This window comes from Meleagris gallopavo, chromosome 1, assembly GCF_905368555.1.
Source record: "Meleagris gallopavo chromosome 1, MGAL_WU_HG_1.1, whole genome shotgun sequence".
In the NCBI taxonomy this organism is placed as follows: Eukaryota; Metazoa; Chordata; class Aves; order Galliformes; family Phasianidae; genus Meleagris; species Meleagris gallopavo.
Genome location: NC_139404.1, coordinates 19,879,273 through 19,902,787, shown reverse-complemented (window position 1 = coordinate 19,902,787; position 23,515 = coordinate 19,879,273). Strand labels below are relative to the sequence as shown.

General features: G+C 44.4%; 2 protein-coding genes and 1 long non-coding RNA gene across 3 annotated transcripts in view; 2 read left to right on the top strand and 1 right to left on the bottom strand.

Annotated features, from left to right (window-relative positions):
- Nucleotides 1–1,537: 1,537 nt before the first annotated feature.
- SELENOO (selenoprotein O) lies at nucleotides 1,538–16,215 on the bottom strand. The gene is made up of 9 exons (XM_085218172.1): nucleotides 15,686–16,215; nucleotides 14,488–14,691; nucleotides 13,487–13,667; nucleotides 9,726–9,856; nucleotides 9,043–9,323; nucleotides 8,578–8,728; nucleotides 6,378–6,563; nucleotides 5,707–5,863; nucleotides 1,538–5,088 (listed from the first exon to the last, which is right to left on the bottom strand). Exons 1-9 carry the CDS (start codon nucleotides 16,213–16,215, stop codon nucleotides 4,909–4,911), a joined length of 2,001 nt encoding a protein of 666 aa, XP_085074298.1. The 3' UTR covers nucleotides 1,538–4,908.
- A 120-nt stretch (nucleotides 16,216–16,335) lies between these two features.
- Nucleotides 16,336–23,515, top strand: part of LOC146545222 (uncharacterized) — a 31,232-nt gene continuing 24,052 nt past the window's right edge. Inside the window, exon 1 of the long non-coding RNA XR_014881695.1 lies at nucleotides 16,336–16,471. This is a non-coding gene — a long non-coding RNA (uncharacterized LOC146545222). The remainder of the gene's footprint in view (nucleotides 16,472–23,515) is intronic.
- Nucleotides 16,478–23,515, top strand: part of LOC146545221 (uncharacterized) — a 31,090-nt gene continuing 24,052 nt past the window's right edge. The window contains exon 1 of the mRNA XM_085218184.1: nucleotides 16,478–23,515. This exon is cut by the window's right edge and continues 24,052 nt beyond it. Within this exon, the coding sequence (XP_085074310.1) occupies nucleotides 16,500–18,050 (1,551 nt within the window). The 5' untranslated portion in view covers nucleotides 16,478–16,499 and the 3' untranslated portion in view covers nucleotides 18,051–23,515.

Here is a 23,515-nt window from a genome sequence, read left to right as displayed (position 1 = left end):
AACTAAAACATCACAGATGTCTCAAAGCAAAGCACAAGTACCTCTCATCATTTTCCCACTGCTTGCCTTTCTCTCCCAGTCCTTGCCTCCAGCTCTGTAGTACTATCTGTATCCAAATCAGTACTTTTTGAGAGAACTTCTGAAAAAAAAAAATAAATAAAATCTAACAGCAAAGTTGGGCCTTTAGGTGCAATCTTAGAACAAGAAAAAAAGAAGTACAGAAGTGGTTATGGGTTGACCCCTGGCCTCCAGCTAAGCATCCATATAGCTGCTCTCTCACCCCACTGCCACCATGGAACAGTTTGGGTTGGAAGGAACCCTAAAGACCATGCAGTGCCGCCCATGCTGTGGGCAGGGCACCTCCCACTAGATCAGGCTGGCCCTCCAGGCATGGGGCACACCACACGCAGGACAGCAGAGGAAAGGGGAAAAGCAGAAATGAGGGCGCAGGAAGAAGGATAGCAGGCACTCCTCACATCTCACTAGCAGCGCAGAGCCCAGCCACTGTGAGCTATGGCTCCCTCGGAGGAACCCCCACCTTCTACGGCTGAGCAGGGTGATACAAGGCACAGAGGAGCCCTCTGGGCACTTCGGAGCAGCTGCCAGGAGGAATTAATAGGAAGGGAAAAAAAAAAGTTGCTCACTGTGGCTGTGGGACAGGGTGAAGAGAAGAGAAGGCCTTGAGACTGCAAAAATACAGACAGGAGCAGCCCACACATGGGGCTTATTGGGACAGCTGAGCTGCAGAGCCAAAGCTGCACCACAGGGCTGCCAGGATGAGAGTTAGTTAACCAGGTCCTGCCGAGGCCCTGTAGGAAAGTAAAATTCATTTTGATTTGGAAAACACTGCCTATGTAGAACCAACTGTTAGGAAATAGCAAGAACCACTTCAAAATAGAATAACTAACGGGTATTTTCAACTTAGTGATGCTGTATGATATAACACAGGTAATGGTTATTTAGAATGCACCACAGTTAAGGCTCCTAGGCAAGATGTGGCCGTACAGTGAAACCCTCTGAACATTTTTACGTCCACAGCCTCAAGTATCAGCCAGCTCTGGAAGGGTGAAGTGCAATCTGGTATCTGTGTCTGTCTCCTAGTGACTCCTGATGGAGATATTTTTATAATGCTTCTTCCCTTTTAACTCCAAGGTCTACTTCTTTGAGCAGGGCTTAAAAATCAAATCCCCTATCTGCTGACACTAGGCAGCTGAGTTCCCCCCTTTTCCCGCCTTTCCTTCTTAAGTCTTTGGGATTAAAGAGGCATCAGCGTAGGTCTTACACACAAGCAACTAAGAGGTAAAGGTACCTACCTGCCCCACACACACTGCTGGCATTGCTGACAAGGCAGGAGGCTGCAGCTGTCACCAATCACTCCTCAGAAATCACTGCAAAAATATCAAGTGAAATTGCTGTGACCCCATCTGGCCATCTGACACTGACCCAGCACTACTGCTTCCGCACAGAGAAGGCTGCTGCTGAATGGCACCGTTAACAGGAAATGCCTCCCAGGAAACAACAGGCACAGACCAGGATATTAAAATTACATTTCGGATTTTTTTTTTTTAATAAAAGAATTAAAGACAGCAGCATTTGTCTGAAGAGAAACAAACAAAACCATTCCAAAGAGAACACCGACAGTCAAACATCAAGCAATCGTAGTTCTACAACCTCAGGAAGCAGTGATGGTGAGATCTCAGTCACGAGAGGAGCCCCACTGGAATGTGAGGTTCCTGGTCCCCTGAGTGCCATCTGCTTTCATGCAATGGTGGGTCAGGTTGTACAGGCAGAGGACCAAAGTGCAACTGAAGGGTTTCCAAAGAACACTGTTGAAGAGTCACAAATTCATTCTAAGCCTAAAAGTCTTTTTATATAAGCAGAATGTCTGATCAGAAATAATTATTTTCAGGCCTAAGTATAGCACATATGAGCTCTAAAAAAAACAAGCAGTGATTTATGATTCAAATATTCAGACTCCCAAATGTTACGAGCTGTATTTCCTTCTCTCTAAAGAGCTCACCTAAAAGTTTAAGTTTAGCTTAGCTATGAACTTAGATGAATTGTCCTTAACAAGCAACCACTTTCACACTGCTTTGGGAATAGAACAAAGTGACTATCGATGAGATGAAACTCATTTGCCTTTTGGAATGAAGGTGCTAGAAGAGCACAAGATTCTATTTGGCTTCGTCACTTTTATTCAAGTACAGAGCATCAATATTATTGCATGCACTGAGAAACCAAGCAGTTCAACGCCAACAGCTCAACCCTGGCAGAAACATGGAGAGCTTACTCACAGTTATGAGCATGGGGTATTTATTAAAGACACAGCTTTAGGTGGCACACCAAAGCAGCCACATGATGAATGTTCTCTAGTCGTGATTTCCAGCTTTCCAGTCCTCTTGCACTTGATTCTCACTTAAGAACACATTTAGTGGGAAACGTACCCCACATTTTCATTCTTCACTTTTACATTTGGCATCCCTTTTTAAGAATAAATTTGCCATTTCAAAGTGCCTCTCTTGCTCTCTCTCTCTCTCTCTCTGAGTTTGGCATTACAAAGGCAAATTAATGTGCTTCTTTATACGGAAATTAATTCAGTAGTTAATTCAACATCTCCTGCGTCCAAATACAGTGCTATAATACCAATCTCCTTCTCCATGCACTAATAAGATCTACTCAGACCCCAAAATAAAGTAACGTCAGAATGCCATTAAAAATACATAATCCCTGAGGTATGGTTTAAAATCATTACTATAGATCACTTTGTTCAGTCAACAGCTTAAGCAGAGCTCCACCACAACAGCACTCCTTTCTGCCTCCCAAAATATAAATTGAGAAACAAAATGAGCACACAGTTATGATCACTGTGAGCAACTTTTTTTTTTCCCCTTCCTATTAATTCCTCCTGGCATAAGAGATCACTGGTTCTGCACATTTGCCATGACTATGCTTGAAATGTCTTTCAACTGCCAGCACATTTCCCTTGCCATCCCTCCCCTGGCACAGTCCTTACCCAACACTGCCTTGCAGTAAGTTTCCATGAGATGGTCTCAGAGGTCCTCAAGTTCAATGAAGGGTAACGTCTGATGACAGACACTTCAGCAGTCAAACTCCTACAGAAATGGATTGCTTCTAGGAGACAACCAGCCGCACCAGCAAGTATTACAGAATCACGGACTTGGAGGGGCTGGAAGGAATCATTCGCTCCAGCCCCCACATTACTGCTGGCTTCTTATAGGTACATCCTCTTCCAGATGCACCATTCTGCCCCAGATTGGACAAACACTTCTTCACATTTATCCTTTTCAGTAAGGACTCTGAGATGTCACAGGAGGTGCCATGTTTGTCAGATTCTCATTTGCCAGACATTACTTAGCATCAGCTTCTCTAAGCCAAAGGCTGGGCAGAATTCATGTCTGCATTCAAAACATCACCTATTTGCTGTGGCAGCAAGAACAAATTGATTATTAGCAGAACTGGACAAGCAGCAGCCCAGCTTTCTCCCTGTTTCTCCATAGCTCATGATTTGAGGAAGACCTAAAAGAGCTCACTTCAACCTGAGCCAATACCTGTCCTGTACAGGGGCAAAGAGCTATTTCCTAGACTGCCCTTAGAGTCACAGTGGAAGACAGTGGCCTCCTTGGAAAATAGAAATCTTTGCACTACGTCAGACTTGCACAAGGATATGTGAACCAGAGCCCTTTAGAAGTAAGTTCAGAAAGCTCAGTGAAACCTTTAACTTGGGACCTTCCTTCATTTTTGCTGACATGGCAATAGAAGAAACAGATTTTCCCCTAATATCTCAAACGAAACTCGCTGAAATACCATCAATACATTTTCAAGCAAGTCAGCTCCCATCCTCCTCTAGAATTTTTTACACAATGCTCAAATAGTACATTCCTTAAATAGTATGTTCCTCTCTTTACAGTGTAAAAATTCTCAAAAGCCACAGAAGCAAAGTAAGATGCACAAGACCACACTGGGAATGGGAGCATCTCACTGACCAGTGTGAACGGGCATCCCAGCTGCATGCTTCTCTCAAGAACTGTGATAAGAGTACATAAATCAACAGAAGGAACCTGTGTTTGAGTTTGGGGTCATCTGTACAGTTTGTGCTCGTTTAGGCAACTGAATTTGCCTGAGTCAATTTACAACTGGCTTACAAACTGCACTCATGGCTTTTGTAAATATTTGCATACATGTATACTGTATATAAACATTGTGAATCTGAAATGACTTCACCACCAAGGTTTTCACATGCAAATATACAATCTCCCTTAATTCCGTTCTTTATGTATTATATATAATAAAACACAAAAAAGAACAAAACCTATGTGTTTGTTCGTTTCCCCCTCAAACCCCTGCCTGCAGACTCTCGGAAAATAAAGATTAAATATCAATCTAAAGGTTCACAATAAATGAACTAATTAACTGAATCATGGCTTAAAACAAGCATCACTGAATCTATCCCTCCATTAAAGAGGACTAGAAATCCCTGCGTACAAAAAGCAGCAAATAGATGTTAGAAGTACTATTAGTTAAGACATCAGACAAAAACAGATCAGATTCCTGACTTGATACTTTTGTCTTCACATAACAACTCCATTTGGATGTTCAAAAGTCAGTGTGTCTCAAAAGAAAATACTGCAATGTGGTATGAATAAAGGAAAGGCTTTCAGTCTCAAAACACACAAAGAAACAATTTGTACAGACTGCCCAGCGTTATCAGCTTGTTCCAAGGATCCAAGACTGCTCTAAATTAAGCGTAGCTGAAGACTGTTGTAGATGCATCCAAATGTAGGGTTGTTTCAATAACTTAATAGCACTTTGATGACTGCCTTGCTCAATTCTTCACTGCTGAAGGAGGATCACAGTCTTCAGTTTACAGCAAAAAATAAAACAAGGCAGTTACGAAGATCATGTAACACAGAGCTCTGAAGCCCAGAGTGGAGGTTTACTGCAATATGGTAGCCTGCTTCTGGTTGCTTGAGCACAAGCAGCTGCTGTAGAGGTTGTTTCCTCCTCTATCTCTGTGCAATCTTCAGTTTCTTGGAATGGATTTTCCAGAAGTTTCAATACGTTTCTCACCTACAGAAAAAATACAGTATGGTTACAGCTTTGAAAGACAAAATGACGTAGAAAAGAACCTCAAACTAAATGATGATTAAGTATGTTGTTTTTAATACACAAACTCCAGGCAAGCCAAATAGGAAATAGATGAAAAATATCTACAGAAATGAGCCAAAAACTGTAAAGTAATTTGTATCTGCATGGAACTCAAGCTCAAATAACTTCAAATGCAGGTCTTGTATATACAAATCCTTTTGATGTATTTCCCAGAATACACTACTTGACCCTTATGCTGAATGTAACAATCTGCATGCTGAACTCCACAGATGAAAGCCAGGAGTTTTTAATTACACCATATAGCACAGCAAGGACCAGGTGGAAGTTAATCCCCAACTTCAAGATAGTAAAGTGTCTTAAGATCAGGTAAAGTTTAGACTCAGATTTTCAGTTCCTCTCTTTGTTCAGCAGTCATTAAAACCACGGCTCACTCAAAAACAGGACAAGCATTCCAAAGAGAAAATTCCCAATCCCTTTACTGACAAAACAGCCAGAATGAAGCTCACCTAGCATCGTGTTAAAGAGCAGCAGCACTACACATCCATGCAAATCTATACAGCTGTTCAGCAGCTATCTTACCTCTGAGAAATCCCCATTTTCAGCTGCTTCTATGGCATTCTGGGCAATATAATTTCTCAAGATGTATTTTGGATTGTTGGAATTCATAACCTTCACACGTTCAGTATTCCAAGCATCAACATTACTGATGTTTTCTACTTCTTTGTGTAAACGGACTCTGAAATTAAGCATGCAGAAACGAGTTTGCTTCCAGATGTAAAAGTCAATGTGGTTCTCTGTTTGAAGATCTGTAGCTGCTTGTCTGTCATGCACTGCTCTGTGAAAACCTTCACATTCAGAACTTAGCTTTTAAATATTTCTCTGCTTGTTTATTGGTGGAATTGTTTCACATTCTGATGAAAGGGATGCAATACAGCTGCAGCTGTTTGATCTGGAATGCCTGCTAAAACTCTCAGACCCACTGTTAAACAAGATCCCAGCCAGCCAGGTGAGGAAAGAAGTCCTGACCTAAACTACACAGCAGAAACAACTAACAATCCACAGGACATTTTCTGTACTCACAGCCTCCGATTAACAGTGAACTCTTACACACTGGTTAACACTCTCAGTTGCCTGCTCCTCACCTCCATCCCTCAGTCTACATACTTTGAAACCCTGTTTTTTCATGAGACACACACATCATTCTCGAAGTGCAGAGCAAACATACTGCTATGGACACTGATAAACCTCACCTGTATTTCTCCAGCCATTCAGTCCAGTGTCTTTTATTTCTGCTGAGTAAATCATCTGCTGTTAACTGCTGCAGTTTAGAGAATTGTTCAATGCGTTCTAATTCTTTATTTATATTAGCTTTTGTTCCAATGAGTGCAAACAGCTGAGGATTAGACTGAGCCAACATCAGCATCATTGACAGCTGTCTGGGAACAAATGGAAAGAAAACACATTAGACATTAAAGTTGCAAGGCCTGTTTTTGCAACCAAGAAGTAGGTGTGAAAACATTCACAATAAACTATGATTACACTGTAGAAATTAAATACCAGTGTTTATAATTTACAAAACAAACAAACATATATACATTATATATATATACTACATATATTTGTTTTGTGAATATATATATATATATATATATACACACACACACATATATAATATAAAAATATATAAAATATATATAAAACAGACTTCTCTTATTTTACTAAAGAAAGGGGGGGAGGGGGGAACAGTGTGTTTAATCTGCATTCCTGTGATACACAAAGTGTAGACAGTAGAGTTTCAGAGCTACCAATTGGATTTAGATGCAAAACTCTCATCAAAACACCCTACTGTGAGAGGAGTATGGGATAAGGAACTTCATCCTACCCCAGTACCAGAACAACAGAGAATCTATGTGTTTTTAAAATGCATTTTCTAATATTAATACTGTAACATTAAAAACAAGTATTCAACACCTCTTCTCAGCAGTACTGAAAGCAAACTCTGGGTTGATTAGGACTGTATCTTTTTACATTAGACTGTGTTAGCTGGTTCATTGTATTTTGGCTATGATGCTAACCTTTTTTTTTTTTCTGGATTCATAACTGAACAAGTAAACTAAAGAGCCAAGAGTCCAAGTTGCAGAATATTAAAACACTCCACTTATTTTCCTATGAATGCATTCACAAACAAAAAACCTCTCTCCCCAGCATCAGACAACTAATTATATCAAAATTGTGTCTTCCTACTTTCAGTAGGCAGAGATAAGCTATGTGCTTTCATTTATTTCAGGTACACAAAGTATCATCCTAAGTTATATCACAGCACTTGGAATTCAATCAGTTATGCACTCAGTTTGATGTGCTACTGTACCCCACTCCAAAGCTTTACTCCATACCACAGTGATTTATAGCGACCTTCCACATTCCTCTCTAAGCCTAAACGTGATACAAACACGAGTGCCTGCAATTTTAAAGTAGCTGAAGCCTGGAACTTAAACAAGCAGTGTCTACCAACTTATTTACTTCTCATTTTAGTTGCTCAAGTTTTAGCGATGGTACATAAGGAACATTTCCAAAATGATAAATGACCACTGTCAGCAACCTTGGCGTAACATCAAACTTAGGTGAGCAAGCTGACACCAACCAGTTCTTCTGCCCAACTCCCTGCTCACGAGCTGATAACTGTGATATCACACACACAGAAAGCGGAAGAGTTTGGTAGGTTACATTCATGGAATGTTTGTGAAAAAGGGAGAGGAAAAGCCCTACCCAAAATACACCCACTTGTAATTTTTCCCATCCCATCTGTGAGATGCTAGGATTTAAAAAAAAAAAAAAAAAAAAAGGACAAACTCATGGATCAAACAACTTCCCTGTTTTCCCCTGCTCCAAAAAAGTGGAAAACTGCTCCACTTTTATAAATCGTTTTTATAAATCAGCAGGTGAACAAAAATTAGCATTTTACCACATTCAGAGCAGCTGAGCTACAGAAAAGGAATGGCACCAAACAGGTTGCAGAGTCTGAAGCATGCATTTCAGCTACACTCAGCTCAGAGTATTGGTGGCTAGAAGTGATTAGCCAACAGAAAACTGACAAGTCACAGGGAGCAGTTGTCCAAATCTATTACATCTATAAAATATTACTGCATTACTTCACTATCTGGCATTCCATCATTGGCTCAGTAGCAGGGAAAGTGAGGAAGAAGAAAGGAGAAAAACAAAAATCCTGACAAGAGGAGCCCAAGAGCCACCCTCTGCAAGTCCCTGCTGAGCATTTAACAGTCACAAACTACGCAAGAATTTCTACTGCTGTAGTTTGTGATGCATCTGCTTAACAGTGAGATTTCCAATCGTGATATTACTAGCTTTGTAATACATACCAGGCTGAATTTATTACAGTAAAGATGAAACTAAAAGCACTGGCCAAAGCATTTAAGGAAACAGCAGCGTTACCTTGGATCCATCTGAGGTTTGAAAGCAACTCTCAGTTCTTCCACTGAAGCACACTGACTCATAAGCTTTTCTAAGAAATCTTCCAGTCTTGAAGGATCAGTATCTACTGAGAATGAACTCAGCAAGTAGAAAATATTTGTGAAGTCTCCACCTGAAAAAATGAATTTTATGGGTAATGGAACTAAGAAATCAGTAGGAAAAAACAGGTCCCACAGTCCCCTCCTAACCCTCCTGCCCTCAAAGCAGTGTGGCACTCTCTCAGCAAGAGTGCAATGCAACACAGGGGTGCCATGTAAAAAAGCAACAAGTGCCACACAGTTCACACAAATTCAGTTCTCCCTCGGTCTTCTGTTCTCTCAGATGACAATGTAGTTGTGCAAGGCTGCTTCCTTGTAAGGTGAGGATGAAAAAGATGGCTTGGTGTAACTGTAAGGTACTCATGGTCTACCTGTGTTCTTCACCAACCTGTGAGATGCATGGTTTCAAGCAGTTCAGACACCAGCTTACTATCTTCTTCTAATTCCAACTGAATTAGGCCTAGTTTCTTCCTCATCTTCTGCAAATAATGTTTTTCAAATTCTGCATCATATTCTTCTTCCAGGATGAGCTCACTTATTTCCAAGGGCAGCTCTGGGACTAAGGCTTCAGCAAGCTTCCCTAGATTCCACTTGCAAATCTCTGGCTGTTTGTTGTAAGCATAGCGCCCTGTGTTATCGGAGCCATTGCAGATGTGCTCAGGGTCATATCTACAGGAGAAGAAATAGCATTCTGTTTGTTATCTGGACACCAATACCATGTGAAGCTCTGTAGGAGCCTAAAACACAACTGGAAGGGAACAGTTCTCCTTGTTTTGATTCTCTACCAAAAGCTGTCTGGTCAGGTGTTTTCCTGCCCTCCCAATCACTGAGGAGCTCCACAGGCTACAAGAGCAGTATAACATTTAGAGAAGTTATGAATATAGTTTTATATAAAAGCTGAACAGAGGAATTACATGACAACCAAGCCTAACTTAACCTCCTTTGCTATAAAGAAGGTTTGTAAATCTACCTGACAGCTAAGATATTAAAGCAATAGTGAACATCATCAGGACTGTTTTACACAGATAGTACATAAGCACATTTTGAATAATGCCCATAAGCCCCACTGACCTGTCCATAAATCCAAAAGGGCCGTAGTCAATAGTTAATCCAACTATGCTCATGTTATCTGTATTCAGCACACCATGGCAAAAGCCAACACACTGCCACTCAGCAACCAATCTTGCCGTCCGTTTTGTTATCTAAAAGAGAAAACAATTTTGTTTTTCAACACAGTGTTTGACAATTCATACAATTCCAAGCATTTATTAGGCTGAATGGATTTTTCTACTGCTGTGATGGGAGCAGACTGTGGCAGCACACCACGCATACAAGTATCTTGCAGACACCCGGCCTCTTTCCTCCTTTTATTAACTGCCTAGTTACTTAATTTCCCATTTGTTTGTTCTCCCTTCCTTTTTTCCATGCCCAAAAAATCAGTTGTACAGCTTTCAAACATGCTAAAGACAGAACACTGAAATACAGTAAACCACCTGACATCAAATTTAAATGCTCTTCTAATCCATTCACCGCTTATTTTAAAGAACCATTAACTACAGGCAGGAGAAAAAAGCAAAAATCTGAGGAATAAAAGGAAGAAACAAATATAAAGTCAGCCTTCTGGCTTACTTGGGGTACAGGAGTGATTTACAAAAAGGCAAGAGGATTAGACAAAAATGATTCCTTGCTAACAAGCTTCAGCACTGATAAGCACTTACCTCAATCTGCCAGGAGCAGAAAAAAGCCAAGAGTTCACCTTTTAGATAAAAGATATCCCAAGAATGGCACCTTTATTTAAATCTCATGCTTCACTAAATGCATGTTTCACCAGAGTTTGTCAGTTTTTAACTGAGTGTTACCTTTGTGGAACCCTCAACTTCATCACTGCATGCACCCCGTTTGGCAGAGATAACAGTGTGTGACTTTACAAATAAGTCTGGTTATTTAATTTAGCCCATCTGTCAAATGCAACTACAAAATCTAAAATTCAGGAAGCTAATCTGGCTTTTAAATAAATCTCTGTATTTCTAAATGCTTCACTGAATTGACATAAATTAATTGACATAACCATTAGCTAAAGCTTTGGAATCAAACTGTTTTCATAGTTAAAATCATTTATCTTCCCAAATAGATAGCAATGTGCTGAAATTTAAAGCGACTGCTCTCTCCAGGATGTGGTGCATTTTATTAAGGTTTAAAAAATGATCTCATTAACAGAGGTAATTTTAGTTTCTTCTATTTGTCTTCTCTTCCACTTTTCCTTGTTAAAGATGCGTAGTCAGTCAGATGAGGAAGAAAAACAAGAGAATGCTTATCCCAGCATAATCTGTCAGGTAGAAAAAGCTGTAAATGAAAGTTGGAACACAAGCTTTTGGTTTACCTTGAGATCCCAGGCTTCTACTCTTTCCAATATCCTCATTGCCAGTACTCTACACACTGTTCCTGAATTCTGCTTCACAGGGCAGTTGGAAGTAAGTGCTCCAAGTTGCTACGTGTGCACAAAACTGATAGCAAGAAAGAAAGGGAGACACACCCTGCGAGATGGTTCTGTGCCAGGAAGATGGGAAAAAATAAGGAAAGAAGAACAAAACTTCCAGCAGTTAAGCAATTCACAACCGCTGGATGTCTTTGTGTGAATGTATGATGCTCTGCCAATGTTCTGGTAAAAAATAAATCCAGCCAACAAGAACATCTGAAAGCAATTAAAGCTTGGATGCAGCTCAAAGATGGGTATCTTGATTAGAAAGAGACAGCTTCCTTTTTACTTCAGCCTTCAATTTTTCTACTGCTAGCCATACTAGAAAACAAGTGTGGTATACAAACAAGAGCACTCTATTAAAAACATGTTCATGGAAGTTTAAAGAGCAACTACAATTTTTTAAATATTTTAAACAAATGCAGATAATCGTGTTTATTTTCTCATCAGTACTGTGAAATGCAATCACTTGTACCTTTTTCCTCCCTTTCCTCCACAGGGCAACAAGATAAAAGTACATCAGAGCAGAGCTGAGAGCATTTCCCTCCTATTCAAAAAGACAGAAGTGGTTGGTAGATGAGGCAGGAGACTGGGGTGCTGTTCAGATAGAGATGGCTACAGTAAACTTCCCCCAAGGAGACTAAACATGGAAATCTCAATGCTAGCACAGATACGCAGCAAGGACAGACCTGGACTGGAGAAGCACAACAAAAATGAGAGAGACACAGGGTAGTAAGGAAATCATAGCAGAACAGGGGGAAGAAATCAGTAGTAACTGTGTCAAGGAAAGAAGGAGTGGCTCGTGAAGGCTGAGATGGGAGGGGAACTAAGGGGAAAAACAATCTTTGTTCACACACTCCTCTTCAAAGATCCTCAAGTTCCATAATTTTTCTGCCACAAGAAAGTGAAGGTGCTATTGACTACAGAGCGGTACAAACCCACAGCTGGTGGGGAACTGCAGTCACTGCCAGCTCCATTAATTCACACGTGAAAGGTCTGTTAGTGAAGTTAACCTCTTCAGCACCTAACAGTGAACTGAACTACCACTTGCTTTTCAAAAATGAATTATTGCAAGTATGCACAAACTCAGAACTCAGAAGAGTTAGAGAACATCAGATGTTAAGCCTGCCTGATGTCTTCTCACTGCTCTGCGACTAACATTCACCACGTTGCAGTCACTTCACCACCAACAGATCATTTCAGGTGATGTCAAAGCATCACAGCTGTTGTCATATAAATCAGTCACGTACATTAGACTGCTGTAACTACCCAGTAAGCAGAATTACAAGTATCAGCATCGAGTTCGAACATCAAGTGATTCAAATCAGAATCTTTAATACAGTTCTCTGGTAATTCCAAGCTGGATGCTTTCTGAAGGGTAGCACTACTGCATATGAAACTCCAAATCACAAACAGAAGTGTCTTATTCCCCTACCTCAAATTCTTTCTTTTGCATGCTGAGACAAAGGAATACAATGGAAATTCAGTGTCAAGAATTACAGTATCAACAGTGAGGAAAAGGGTAATTGGGAAGGTGAGGTTTAGATACCAATTAACTAAGCAACATTTTACTTCAGAGAGATACACAGCAATGCTACATTTACTGATGTTGTAATTCAACTTTTATAACCCTCCTGCAGTAATCGTTGATGTCTGAACTTACCCAGTAACTAAAAATGGTTCAAAACTGCCTCTGAGAAATCATCCAGACCCTCCTCTGGGCCACTACAGAATCACCTACCATTACACCACTGATATGGTTTATCTTACCATTATCTTACCACTCCCCAAGCTGGAGGTTTTGTTACCTCTTTGGGAAAATTGTCTCATTGCTTGGCTGCCTTTAAACACTTGAATTCTAAAGTTAAAGTAATTTGTAGTCAACATTCCCATTTATAGTGTGGAAAATAAGAGACAGGCAGCAACTTAGCTGTTTTCAATGTTTTAGAAGATGAAACCTTGCAAATGCTACCTCAGTACCATTTACCCACTGCTTGACAGTCAGGGCCAGAATTCAACCTTGCACTCTAGAACACCCTCAGTAAAGTAAAAGAACAGTTCTGGGAAGCTCACTGAGAGACAAGAAATCATGTCGTGCTAAGGTAAATGATGAACTGTTTTCATTAATTCAATCAGTATCAGCACTGCTTTTATCAGTAGTATGGTCAGTGTGGTTGGACTTGATGATCTTGAAAGTCTTTTCCAACCTGAGCAATTCTATGATTCCATGAACAGGCAGCTCTATTGAGAGCATTTACTCCAAAGAAAAGAGCAACTGAAGAGATGATATATTAAGTGACTGCAGTTCTTCAAGACGACTGGTACAAATTTCTGAAGAGAAACTGATCTTCCTTACCTCCTTGAAGAAAGCGGCATTCCTCTGAACGCTGTTGTCTGCATGAGCCTCCTGGATTTCAGGGTAGAAAGTGCCGATCACATAATCCAGCATCTGTATTCGAATATCGTTCCGGTTAACGCTGGGACCTTTGCGTCCTGTGTATTCATCAGGAGGTTTGAAAATTTCAAAAGAACCAAATCTGTTTGAAAATAACAAAAACATGGCTTAGTATTACTTTTTACTACTACCTGGTCACATTAACTTCCTCCAGGGTTACACGTAGTAAAAGGATTTGTTGGTGCAATATCATCTTTTGAGTTTAACACCGATCCTTCAACCAACTGTGTGCAAAAAACCTGTGCTGAAACTGCTGAAATTCAGTGACTCAATAGAAGGAAGCATATATATCCACACAAGACAGATTAATATTTAAAATACTGGACTTGACATCACATATAAGATATATTTTTCCATATGCACATGCACATATACATATATTCTTTATGTCTCACATTTTCTTAACATGCATTTTCTTCTACGGCAACATCATCTTCCCCAGACTCCTGTTTTGCGCTGGAGCAGGAACCTTGTGTGCTTTTCAGGCAAGGGAAGTACCACCCTCAGGCTTTTAGAGGGCACCCCCAAACCTCAAGAGCATCATTACAACAACTTTGGAACTAGGTGTAGAACTATAATATGCCAATTCTACTAACAAAAAAAAAAAAAAAAACAAAAATAAACAAAACCACACGCAAGCATAAAAATGAAAAACTTATTTTGATATCTGCAGAACTTTCTATCACAGTGGTACTCTGAGTGAGTGTCTATCTGCCCATGGGCAAGATGCTGCCTCACCTCACCCTGTGGCCTAACACAGCAGCTTCCCACAGCCTGGCAAATAAGTTCCAAGATTCCTGAACAAGAACCAGCAAATGGTTCTTAAAATGATATTAAAATGATATTTTTGTGTTCAGTTTTAAATGAATAATAGTAAAAAAGAGAAGTGGGTTTCTTCCTACCTTATAAATGTAGGCGCTATCCTCAGAACAACTGTACACCTTTCTTTTTTTGGATTTCCATCATAAAATATGTCACGAACAACTTCCGAGTCAGATGTCACACAGGTTCCAGCCCTCGTTGTTGGAATTCCAAGGTGGAACATGGCCTCGCTGCACAGGAACTCCCGTATGCTTGACCTCAGGACCTTCCGACCATCGGCTTGCCTGCACCAGAGATACAAGCAGATCGTAAGCCTTCTAGCTGCATGGGAAGGGAGTGCTGCTTCCTCCTTAGAAGAGGGAAACAAGGACTGAGAAGCGAAGCGCTCTGCTCAAAATCACAGGGCAATTGCAGGGGCAGATCCAAGCTGACCAGACCCTGGGTTTCTGGTGGAGTTCAGAATGGGGGACACAACACATGTGAAGCTCACATGCAATAGAAGACAAATCTAAAGGCCACAAAGTCCAACCCTCTGCCATGGGCAGGCTGCCACCCACCAACTCAGGCTGCTCAGGGCCCCATCCAGCCCGGTCTGGGACATCTCCAGAGATGGGGTATCCATAGCTTCTGTGGGCAGCTGTGCCAGTGCCTCATTGCTCTCTGAGCGAAGAATTTCTGCCTAACATCTAACTTAAATTTCTTCCCCTTTAGTTAAAGGCCATTTCCTCTTACTTTGACTGTGTAAAAAGTTGCTGCCCTTCCTGCTTATAAAAGCTCTATTTGAGTACCAGAAGGCCACAGTGAGATCTCTTTTTAACTCCAATAAGCTTTGAAAATTAATACTTTTGTAATATTTAATCAATACAGTACAAAGACTACACAGTACTCCAGCTGCACACAAGTGGGTTTGTAACTGTCCATGGTACAGGAAGAACACCACGGGAGCAACCAAAATAACAAGTAACACATGCAATAAGTCTATCCCGTGGCTCATTCTGTACCAGAAAAACGGCTGTTGGGCCTCCCTCAGGTCTCAGCTGTACACGCTGAGCCGCTGTGAAGCTCAGGCAGAGCGGAAACAGAACTCCCAAGAAATACAAGGGTGAAATCACACAGGCGTTCGGACAGCACACGCTCCGAGGCCTTCCCCACGGCCCAGGTTGGAGCCGTGGCAGCGCCAGCGGCGCTGTGAGCAGCACGGCCAAGCCAGCAGCGCTCAGCAGGCAGCAGGCGGTGCGCAGCGCTCCCCCCGCCCGGCCCCGTCCCGCCGCCCCGTACCGGGAGAAGGGGGTGATCCCGGCGCCCTTCAGCTGCAGCTCCCAACGGGCGCCGCGCGGGCCGCGCACCTCGCCCAGGTAGATGGCGGCGCCGTCGCCCAGCTGCCCCGCGAAGCTGCCGAACTGGTGCCCGCAGTAGCAGTGCGCCGCGGGCTCCGAGCCGGGCAGCAGTCGGTTCCCGCTGAAGTACAGGGCGGCCTCCGCCTCCCGCTCGGCCTCGGGGCCGCCGGCCTCCAGCCCCAGCAGCGCCAACGCGGGCGGCGACGCGGCCACGAGCCGCGGGTTGCGCAGCGGAGTGGGCCGCACCCGGGCGAAGCAGGCGCCGGGCACGGCCCGCGGAGCGCCATCCTCGGAAGGGTCGACGGGCAGCGAGCGCAGCGCCAGGTTGTCGAAGCGCAGCGCGCTCAGCCAGCCCCCCCCGTGCGCCCCCTCGGGGCTACCCGGCCGCGACGGAGGACCCGCGGGGCGCTGCATGGCGGCGCGGAGGACGCGCGGTGACGGTACCGAGCGGCGGCGCAACGCCGCGGCCATCCATCCGCCCGCCCCCGGGGAGGCCCCGCCCGCCGCGCGGCTCTGCACAGCCGCGGGGATCTGAGCCCTGCGGGCGGCCGGGGAGCAGTGCGCGCGGGTCCGGCGGCGGCGAGCTGGGGCCAATGGGCGGCTGCAGAGCGGGGGCGGGCCGGCCGGCGGCGCCGAGGTGGCCCGGGGGAATAAAAGGCGGGGCCCGGCCCTCGAAGGGTTGCTGGTCCGGAAGGTTGCGCGAGTGGGAGGAGGAGCGCTGGGGGCGGTGAGTGTCTGCGCGGCGCTGCCGCTCGATGAGCGCGGGTTGCTCGCGGGGTTTCAGTCTGGGCTCCTCGGGAGATCGCTCCGCTCCTGCCGGCACGGCGCCGAGCCTCCGCGGCGCGATGTCGTGGCTGACGCGGGCGGGGAAGTCCAAGGAGAAAGAGGAGCCGGAGGGTTCCGTGGGGCGGGAGGAGAGGGGGCTGCTGGTGCAGGCCATGCTGGAGCACGGCGGGGATCCCTGGGATTATAAGGCTGTCGGCCAGGACCCCACCCTGAAAGCCGCCGAGAGGCACTGGGTGAACTACATCTCCATTTATCACCCTAAGGGAGAGAAAAAGTGCTCTGCCCTGCAGTGGCTGCTCTTCGACCTGGCCAGCGTCCTCCAGGCTGCTGTGGAGGAGAAGGAGCAGTGCGTAAAGAACCTGCAGAACAACTTGCAGGTGGCCCAAAACGAGATCCTGGCGCTGCGCTGTGACAACGCGCTGCTGGGCGAGCAGGGCGAGCAGCTGCGGAGGGCCAGGGAGGAGCTCAGGGCTGAAAGCGCAGAGAACGCCCGGCTGAGAAGGAAGGTGCAGTGCCTGAGCAGGCTGTTGGGGAAGGGGCTGGATCAGAGGAAAGTGGTGGCTCTGAGCGAGGGAGACGGGAACCCGGGGCTGCGGGACGGGGATATCTGGGACGTGGAGATCCAAGAGAACTCCGCTGTGCAAGGTGGGGGGGCTGTGGGTGCCAGGAAAGCGAAACTGGCAGAGCGAGAGGGAAGCGCAGGAACGGGGGATAGGGATGTGTCGAGAAAAGAGAAAGTCTGGAAGAAAAACAAGGAGGGGTGGCCCATGTGGGTGAACCGCATTTGGAGCTTAGAACAGCACACTCCCTTCACTCACGAGGCGGCAAAGCGGGTGGTCACGGCCATAGGGCTGCCGTGGCCGAAGGTGGGGGCCATCATCAGAGCCTTGCCGCCCGATGAGGCCTTGGGAGGAGAAATCTTAAGGCTGGTGATTAGAAATCTAGGGGAGTATGAGCCCCTCAAGGATAACATGCAAGGGGCGCCCTGGAGAGATATCCAGGAGGCAGCAGCATACTTGTGTGGGAATGTGGTGCTCCGGGCACTAAAGCAGCAGGAGAAACCCGTGAGCTCTGATTTTGACATTCTTGGCATGAATGTGGAGCAGGGGGATGTCGGGGTGCTGGCCTGCCGCTCTCCCGAGGCACACAGGGGGTTCTTCATCAGCCTGGGCTCCACGCTGATTGGCCGTCCTCTCCGAGAGTGCATGGCCACCCTGGAGAACCTGGGCACCCTGGTGGGGACGGAGGGGAAAGAGAAGGCAAAGAAGGAAGCAGCGAGGGTGAGGACGTACATCCCTAGGGGGATAATTTGGAGATACTTGATAAATCAGGGAGTAAATGAAGGAGAGCTAGATAGTCAGCCCACAGGAGTTCTGCTCGCCAAAATGAAGAAAATCCTTCAGGAAAAAGGGATGAAACAAGAGGAGATTTGGGAAAAACTAAAGCAGATGAAGCCATTGCCTCCTCTTCCTACCCCAAAGAGAAAACAATATCCGTTACAGAAGGACCTTAAAGATTAGGGGTCCCAGCCCTAGTGTCAGTGGGATTAACCTCTACCACACTTACTTGATATGTGGGAGAATGGACCGCCTGGAAGTGCAACGTCTGCTGAATGGCAGTGGGAAATTACACATACATTCTCAGTTGATATGGGATTAGAAGCAACGTTATTAGATTATGAAGGGGTCTGGGTCTGGGATAAATCAGTATTGGGAGTAGTAAGGGGAAAAGAAGTAGAAGCACTCATGTGCATGGGGGAAAATAAATTGAATGGGCAGATAAGCTGGTGAAGGGGGTAAGGAGGGCTGATATTTTAGGAAGGCATTTCCTGTCTCAGTTCAGGGTAGATCTGTCCATGGCAAAGCTACATTTGTTATTGCTTCAAAAAATGAAAATATGAGGTGAGTCTCTAAGTCATTGAAATGCTAATGTAAAAGTGAAGTGAAAGCGAGAAGTGTCCCAGTTTCAGCAAGGCAGGGCTGACTTTCTTCAGAGTGTGTGGTGTGGTACTGTGTTTTGTCTTCAGGAGAAATACAGAGTTGATAGCACACAGATGTTTTTGCTGTTGCTCAGTGGTGCTGCACAGAGCCAAGGACATTTTATCTTTTGGTACTGTCCTGCTAGCAAGGGGGCTGGAAATCACAAGGAGCGAGGAGGAGACAGAATCAGAACAGCTGACCTACACTGGCCAAAGGGATAACCCATACCATATGGCATCATGCTGGACAACAGAGCTGGAGGGAGTTGGCCAGGGGAGCAGCTGCTGCTCAGGGATGGGTTGGGCATTAGTCAGTGAATGGTTACCAGTCACCCTGTGTATCACCTGTGTGTATGTATATATAATTTTTGTTTCTGTTAATTTTATTTCTTTTCTTAGTGAATAGTTTTTATCTCAACCCAGGAGTTCTTTTCCAGTTCTCTCCCTTGTCCCACAGTGAGCAAACAGCTGCCTGCTAGATTAAACCACAACACAGATATAGTAAAGAATGACTGTGAGGTAATTCCATCTGGAGACCCTGTCACCCAGAACTGCTACAGTGCACATGTGGTCATGAGGAGGCTCAGGGATACAAGAAAGGCTTAGAATGGGACTTAAAACTCCTACATTCACAATTCCTGGCAAAATCCACAGATATAGACTATGTTGATGGTGGAAATTTCTTGCAGTGAGCAGTCTGCTTTGGGTTATGCCTTTTATCCCTGAGAGTGGACACTATTTGAGCAGTGGTAAATTGATGATGTGGGCACTTTAAAGAGATTGAAGGATATAAATTTCATAGAATCATAGAATTGTTTGGGTTGGAAGGAACCTTTAAGATCATCTAGTTCCAACTTCCCTGCTATAGGTAGGGACACCTCTCTCTAGACATGTTGCTCAAAGCCCCATCCAGCCTGGCCTCAAATGCTCCCAGGGAGGGGGCATCCACAATCTCTCTGGGCAACCTGTTTCAATGTCTCGCCACTGTCACAGTAAATAATTTCTTTCTGATACCTAGTCTAAATCCTATCTTCTTCCAGTTTAAAGCCATTTCCCCTCTTCCTGTTGCTACATGCCCTTGTAAGAAATCCCTCCCCAGCTTTCCCGTAGGCTCCCTTCAGGTACTGTAAAGCCAGATCCTTCTCCAGGCTAAAGAGCCCCAGCTCTCTCAGCCTGTCCTTGTAGGGGAGGTGCTCCAGCCCTCTGACAATGGCTCTCTTCTGGACCTGCTCCAACAACTCAGTGCCCTTATGTTGGGGGCCCCTGAACTGTATGCAGCACGTCAGGTGGGGTCTCATGAGAGCAGAGTAGAAGGGTAGAATCACCTCCCTTGCCCTGCTGGTCACACTTCTGTTCATGCAACCCAGGATACAGTTGATCTTCTGTGCTGCAAGTGCATATTGCCAGCTCGCGTCAAATCTTCCATAAGCTGACACCCTCAAATCCTTCTCAGGACTCCTCTCAAGCCATTGTGTTTCCCAGAATTTGGATGCATATTCATTACATTTGTGAGAACCCATAGAATGCGATCCCTCCCCCTTGCGCATGCGTAATGAGTTGTGGGGGTCTCCTCCTGGTGGTTGTGGGATGAAGAATCACAGTCTTCCTCATGAAGGCTCGTAGTCTTCTTTGCTGTAAACTCTTGACCCTGCAAGAGGGGCAGCTCCTGATCCAGTTCTAACTTCTCTTGTGGACATCTTACCACTTACTTACCAAATGTCCTCAAGCTATCAAAACTTTTATCTTTGTCCTTCACCTCCGCATTGTTCTAATCCCAGCTTGTTGCAGTCCTCATTCTTTTAGCAGCCTCTGCACATTTATTTCTGTGAACCATCTTCTACTCTTCAATTCTCTGCCAAGCATGTATTTGCGCATGGGATTGCCTTGATGCAAGTGCAGAGCCTTGTACTTGTTGCCATTGACAGAACGAGATGGGTGGAGAGGCAGAGGCAGTGAGGCTACTGCTATTACCACTGTTTAATGTCCATGTGAAATATTGAACAGATTTGACTCTTCATAATTCCTTCAGATAAAGAAAGCCACATGACGGACCAGCTCAGAAATTTTTTTTTAAAGGCATGGAGCTACATTGATTAACTCTTATTTCCTACTGTCCACAGTCCTTCAGATGAAGTAAGAGGACTGACCTGGAACGAAGCAATCCTGGTTTTGTGTGAGTGAAGAACAAGTGAGGTACCAGTGATAGCTGCTGAGAGCTATGCCAGAATATAGCTGTGGCCAGAAAACTCTCTGGCCCAACTTAAAGGTTGGGATAAAAGGTATTTGTTATTAAGGAAGAAAAGGAAGAAAAAAATAATAAAAATACAATAGACAAATATAGTTATTATTGCTGTATATAGCTACAATGCAATTGCTCAGCTAGTCATCAGGAGCTGATGCCCAGCCAGTTCCTGAGCAGTGGCTGCCTCCCCCAGCGAGCTTCCCACGGTTTTATACTTCTTCATGTGATATGTGGGGGGAAAGCATCTGGGCACTGGGGGACTCTGCTGAAACTGCTGATCCTCACATGGTACTGCTCACCAATGAGATGCCCATATCTTGTTTTGCAGGTTCTGCGGGTAAAGGTAGAAACCAAAGTACAGTGTGGGTCATTTGCTCTGCTCTGTTGAGAATGGTCTGCCTTGCCTCTTGATCTGCATACGTTGTTTTGTTTTTTTTTTTTCCCTCCTGACTCCTAACCCCAAGTAAGCAGACAAAAGTCACTGAATTGAATTATTTTCTGTTATTTTTGATCTGATTTTTGGGTGGTGCTGTGTGGAGCCAAGAGTTAGACTGGATGATCCTTATGGGTCCCTTCCAACTTGGGATATTCTATGATCACATACTATTGAATATCCTGTTGGTCAATTTAGATCAGCTGTCATAGAAGCCTTAAGACTGAAAAAGACCACTAAGCTCATCTAGTCCAACCATCAACCCATCACCACCATGTCCCTCAGTGACGTATTGTATAGAAAGGCAATAGCAGATAAAGCTTTAAGCCAGTCTGACTTCCAGAAATTTTGCCAACAGGTCCAGGTCTTTGGATCTTTTGCAGATTGACAGCTCTCCCTTTTGTAGGTATTTCAGTAGTGAACCTACTGCTTTTTCAAGCATTTCCAAAGACACAGAAGTCAGAATTAAGTCATCAATATAATGATACAATGTGACTTTATCTGTTTTTTCCCACCCCATCAAATCACAGGCTACCAAATTATGGCAGTAAATTGGTGAATGTATATACCCTTGTGGTAGCGTCTGAAAAATCTGCCTACCTTCCCATGTGAATGCAAATTCAGTCTTGCAGTTTTTCAGCAATGAGGATACTTAAGAATGCATTTCCTAAGTCTAGGACACAGTGGTAGGTTTCTAATTCCCTCTCTCAACCATATCATCACTGTCATTGATTTCCAGACATTCACATTTTTCCTTAACATAAAGGGCAACACCATTGCCTTTCCTGCCTTGCCTATCTCTTTTGAAAAGTTGGTAGCCATCAATTGCAGCACTCCAGCTGTGTGAGTTGCAGAATCACAGAAGGGCCTAGGTTGAAAAGGACCACAATGATCATTTAGTTTCAACCCCTCTGCCATGAGCAGGGGCATCAGCCACTAGACTGGGCTGCCCAGAGGCACATCCAGCCTGGCCTTGAATGCATCCAGGAATGGAGCGTCCACAACTTCCTTTGGCAAACTGTTCCAGTGCTTCACTGCCTTCTGAATGAAAAACTTCCTCCTAATATCTAACCTAAATCTCCCGTCTTAGTTTAAAACCATTCCCCCTTGTCCTGTCACTATCAACCCATGTAAACATTTGTTCCCAATCCTCCAAGTCCTCTCTGCAGGGCTGCTCTCAAGGGGTTCTTTGCCCAGTCTGTATAACCACCTGGTATTACCCCGGCCCAATTGCAGCACCCTGCGCTTGGGCCTTTTTGAGTGTCATTAGGTTCTCTTGGGCTCACTTCTCCAACCTGTCCAGGTCCTTCTGGATGGCTTCCCTTCCCTCCAATGTATCAACTGCACCGCTCAGCTTGGTGTCATCTACAGGCTTGCTGAGGGTGCACTTGATGCCACTGTTTGTGTCACTGATGAAGATGTTAAAGAGCACCAGTCCCAAGACTGACCCCTGAGGGACACTGCTTGTGACCAGCCTCCACCCTGACACAGAACCATTGATCACAACCCTCTGGCTGCATCCTGCCAGTCATTTCCTAATCCACCGAACAGTCCATCCTTCAAATCCACACCTGTCCAATTTAAGGAGAAGGATGTGGTAGGGACCATGCCGAAGGCCTTGCAGAAGCCCATATAGATGACATCCATCACCCTTCCCCTGTCCACTGAAGCCATTGTTGGAAATATCCAAATAATTTTTGTCAGGACATTATCTCTGATAAAAGCAGATTTTATTCACGATTGCAAAGGCAGGCATAGACACAGGAGAGCGCGCTTATGGACACAACATGACAGTTTTTATAGTTTTCCCCCCCTTGCCTCCCCCCCTCCCCTGTTTCTTCACTGGCTGGGTACTTCAGGTTCACAATCTTATCAAAGGTTTACATTTGTTAGTTACTTGTTAATTAATTTATTTGTTATCTGGTGTCAGTCCTGTTGTCTCCAAATGTCTCAACACTCTTCTTGTTCATATTGATATGGTGATTTTCTTCAGAGTCTTTCTTAAGCAAAGAGTATGGAGGGGAGGTGCCCGATCTTCCTCTGTACCTTCTTCAGGCACTCCCTGAGGCACGTAACAAATTATCCTTTTAATTTGCGCAGGATACTCTTGTAATGTGTGTGACATATATATTTTATTTTCAATGCTGGCTATACATAAGTAAATTGTTACTAGCTTATATATGTATGTTTTTAATTATTTAACAACTTCTCTTTTAATTCTCTATTACTCAGGTCCTGTCTAACCAGCACCAAAAGCTAGTCGTTTTCCAACATCAAGGGGTTTCTGATTTGCAAGGATATTTATTACATCTAGCTTGCCTTTAACTGAAGG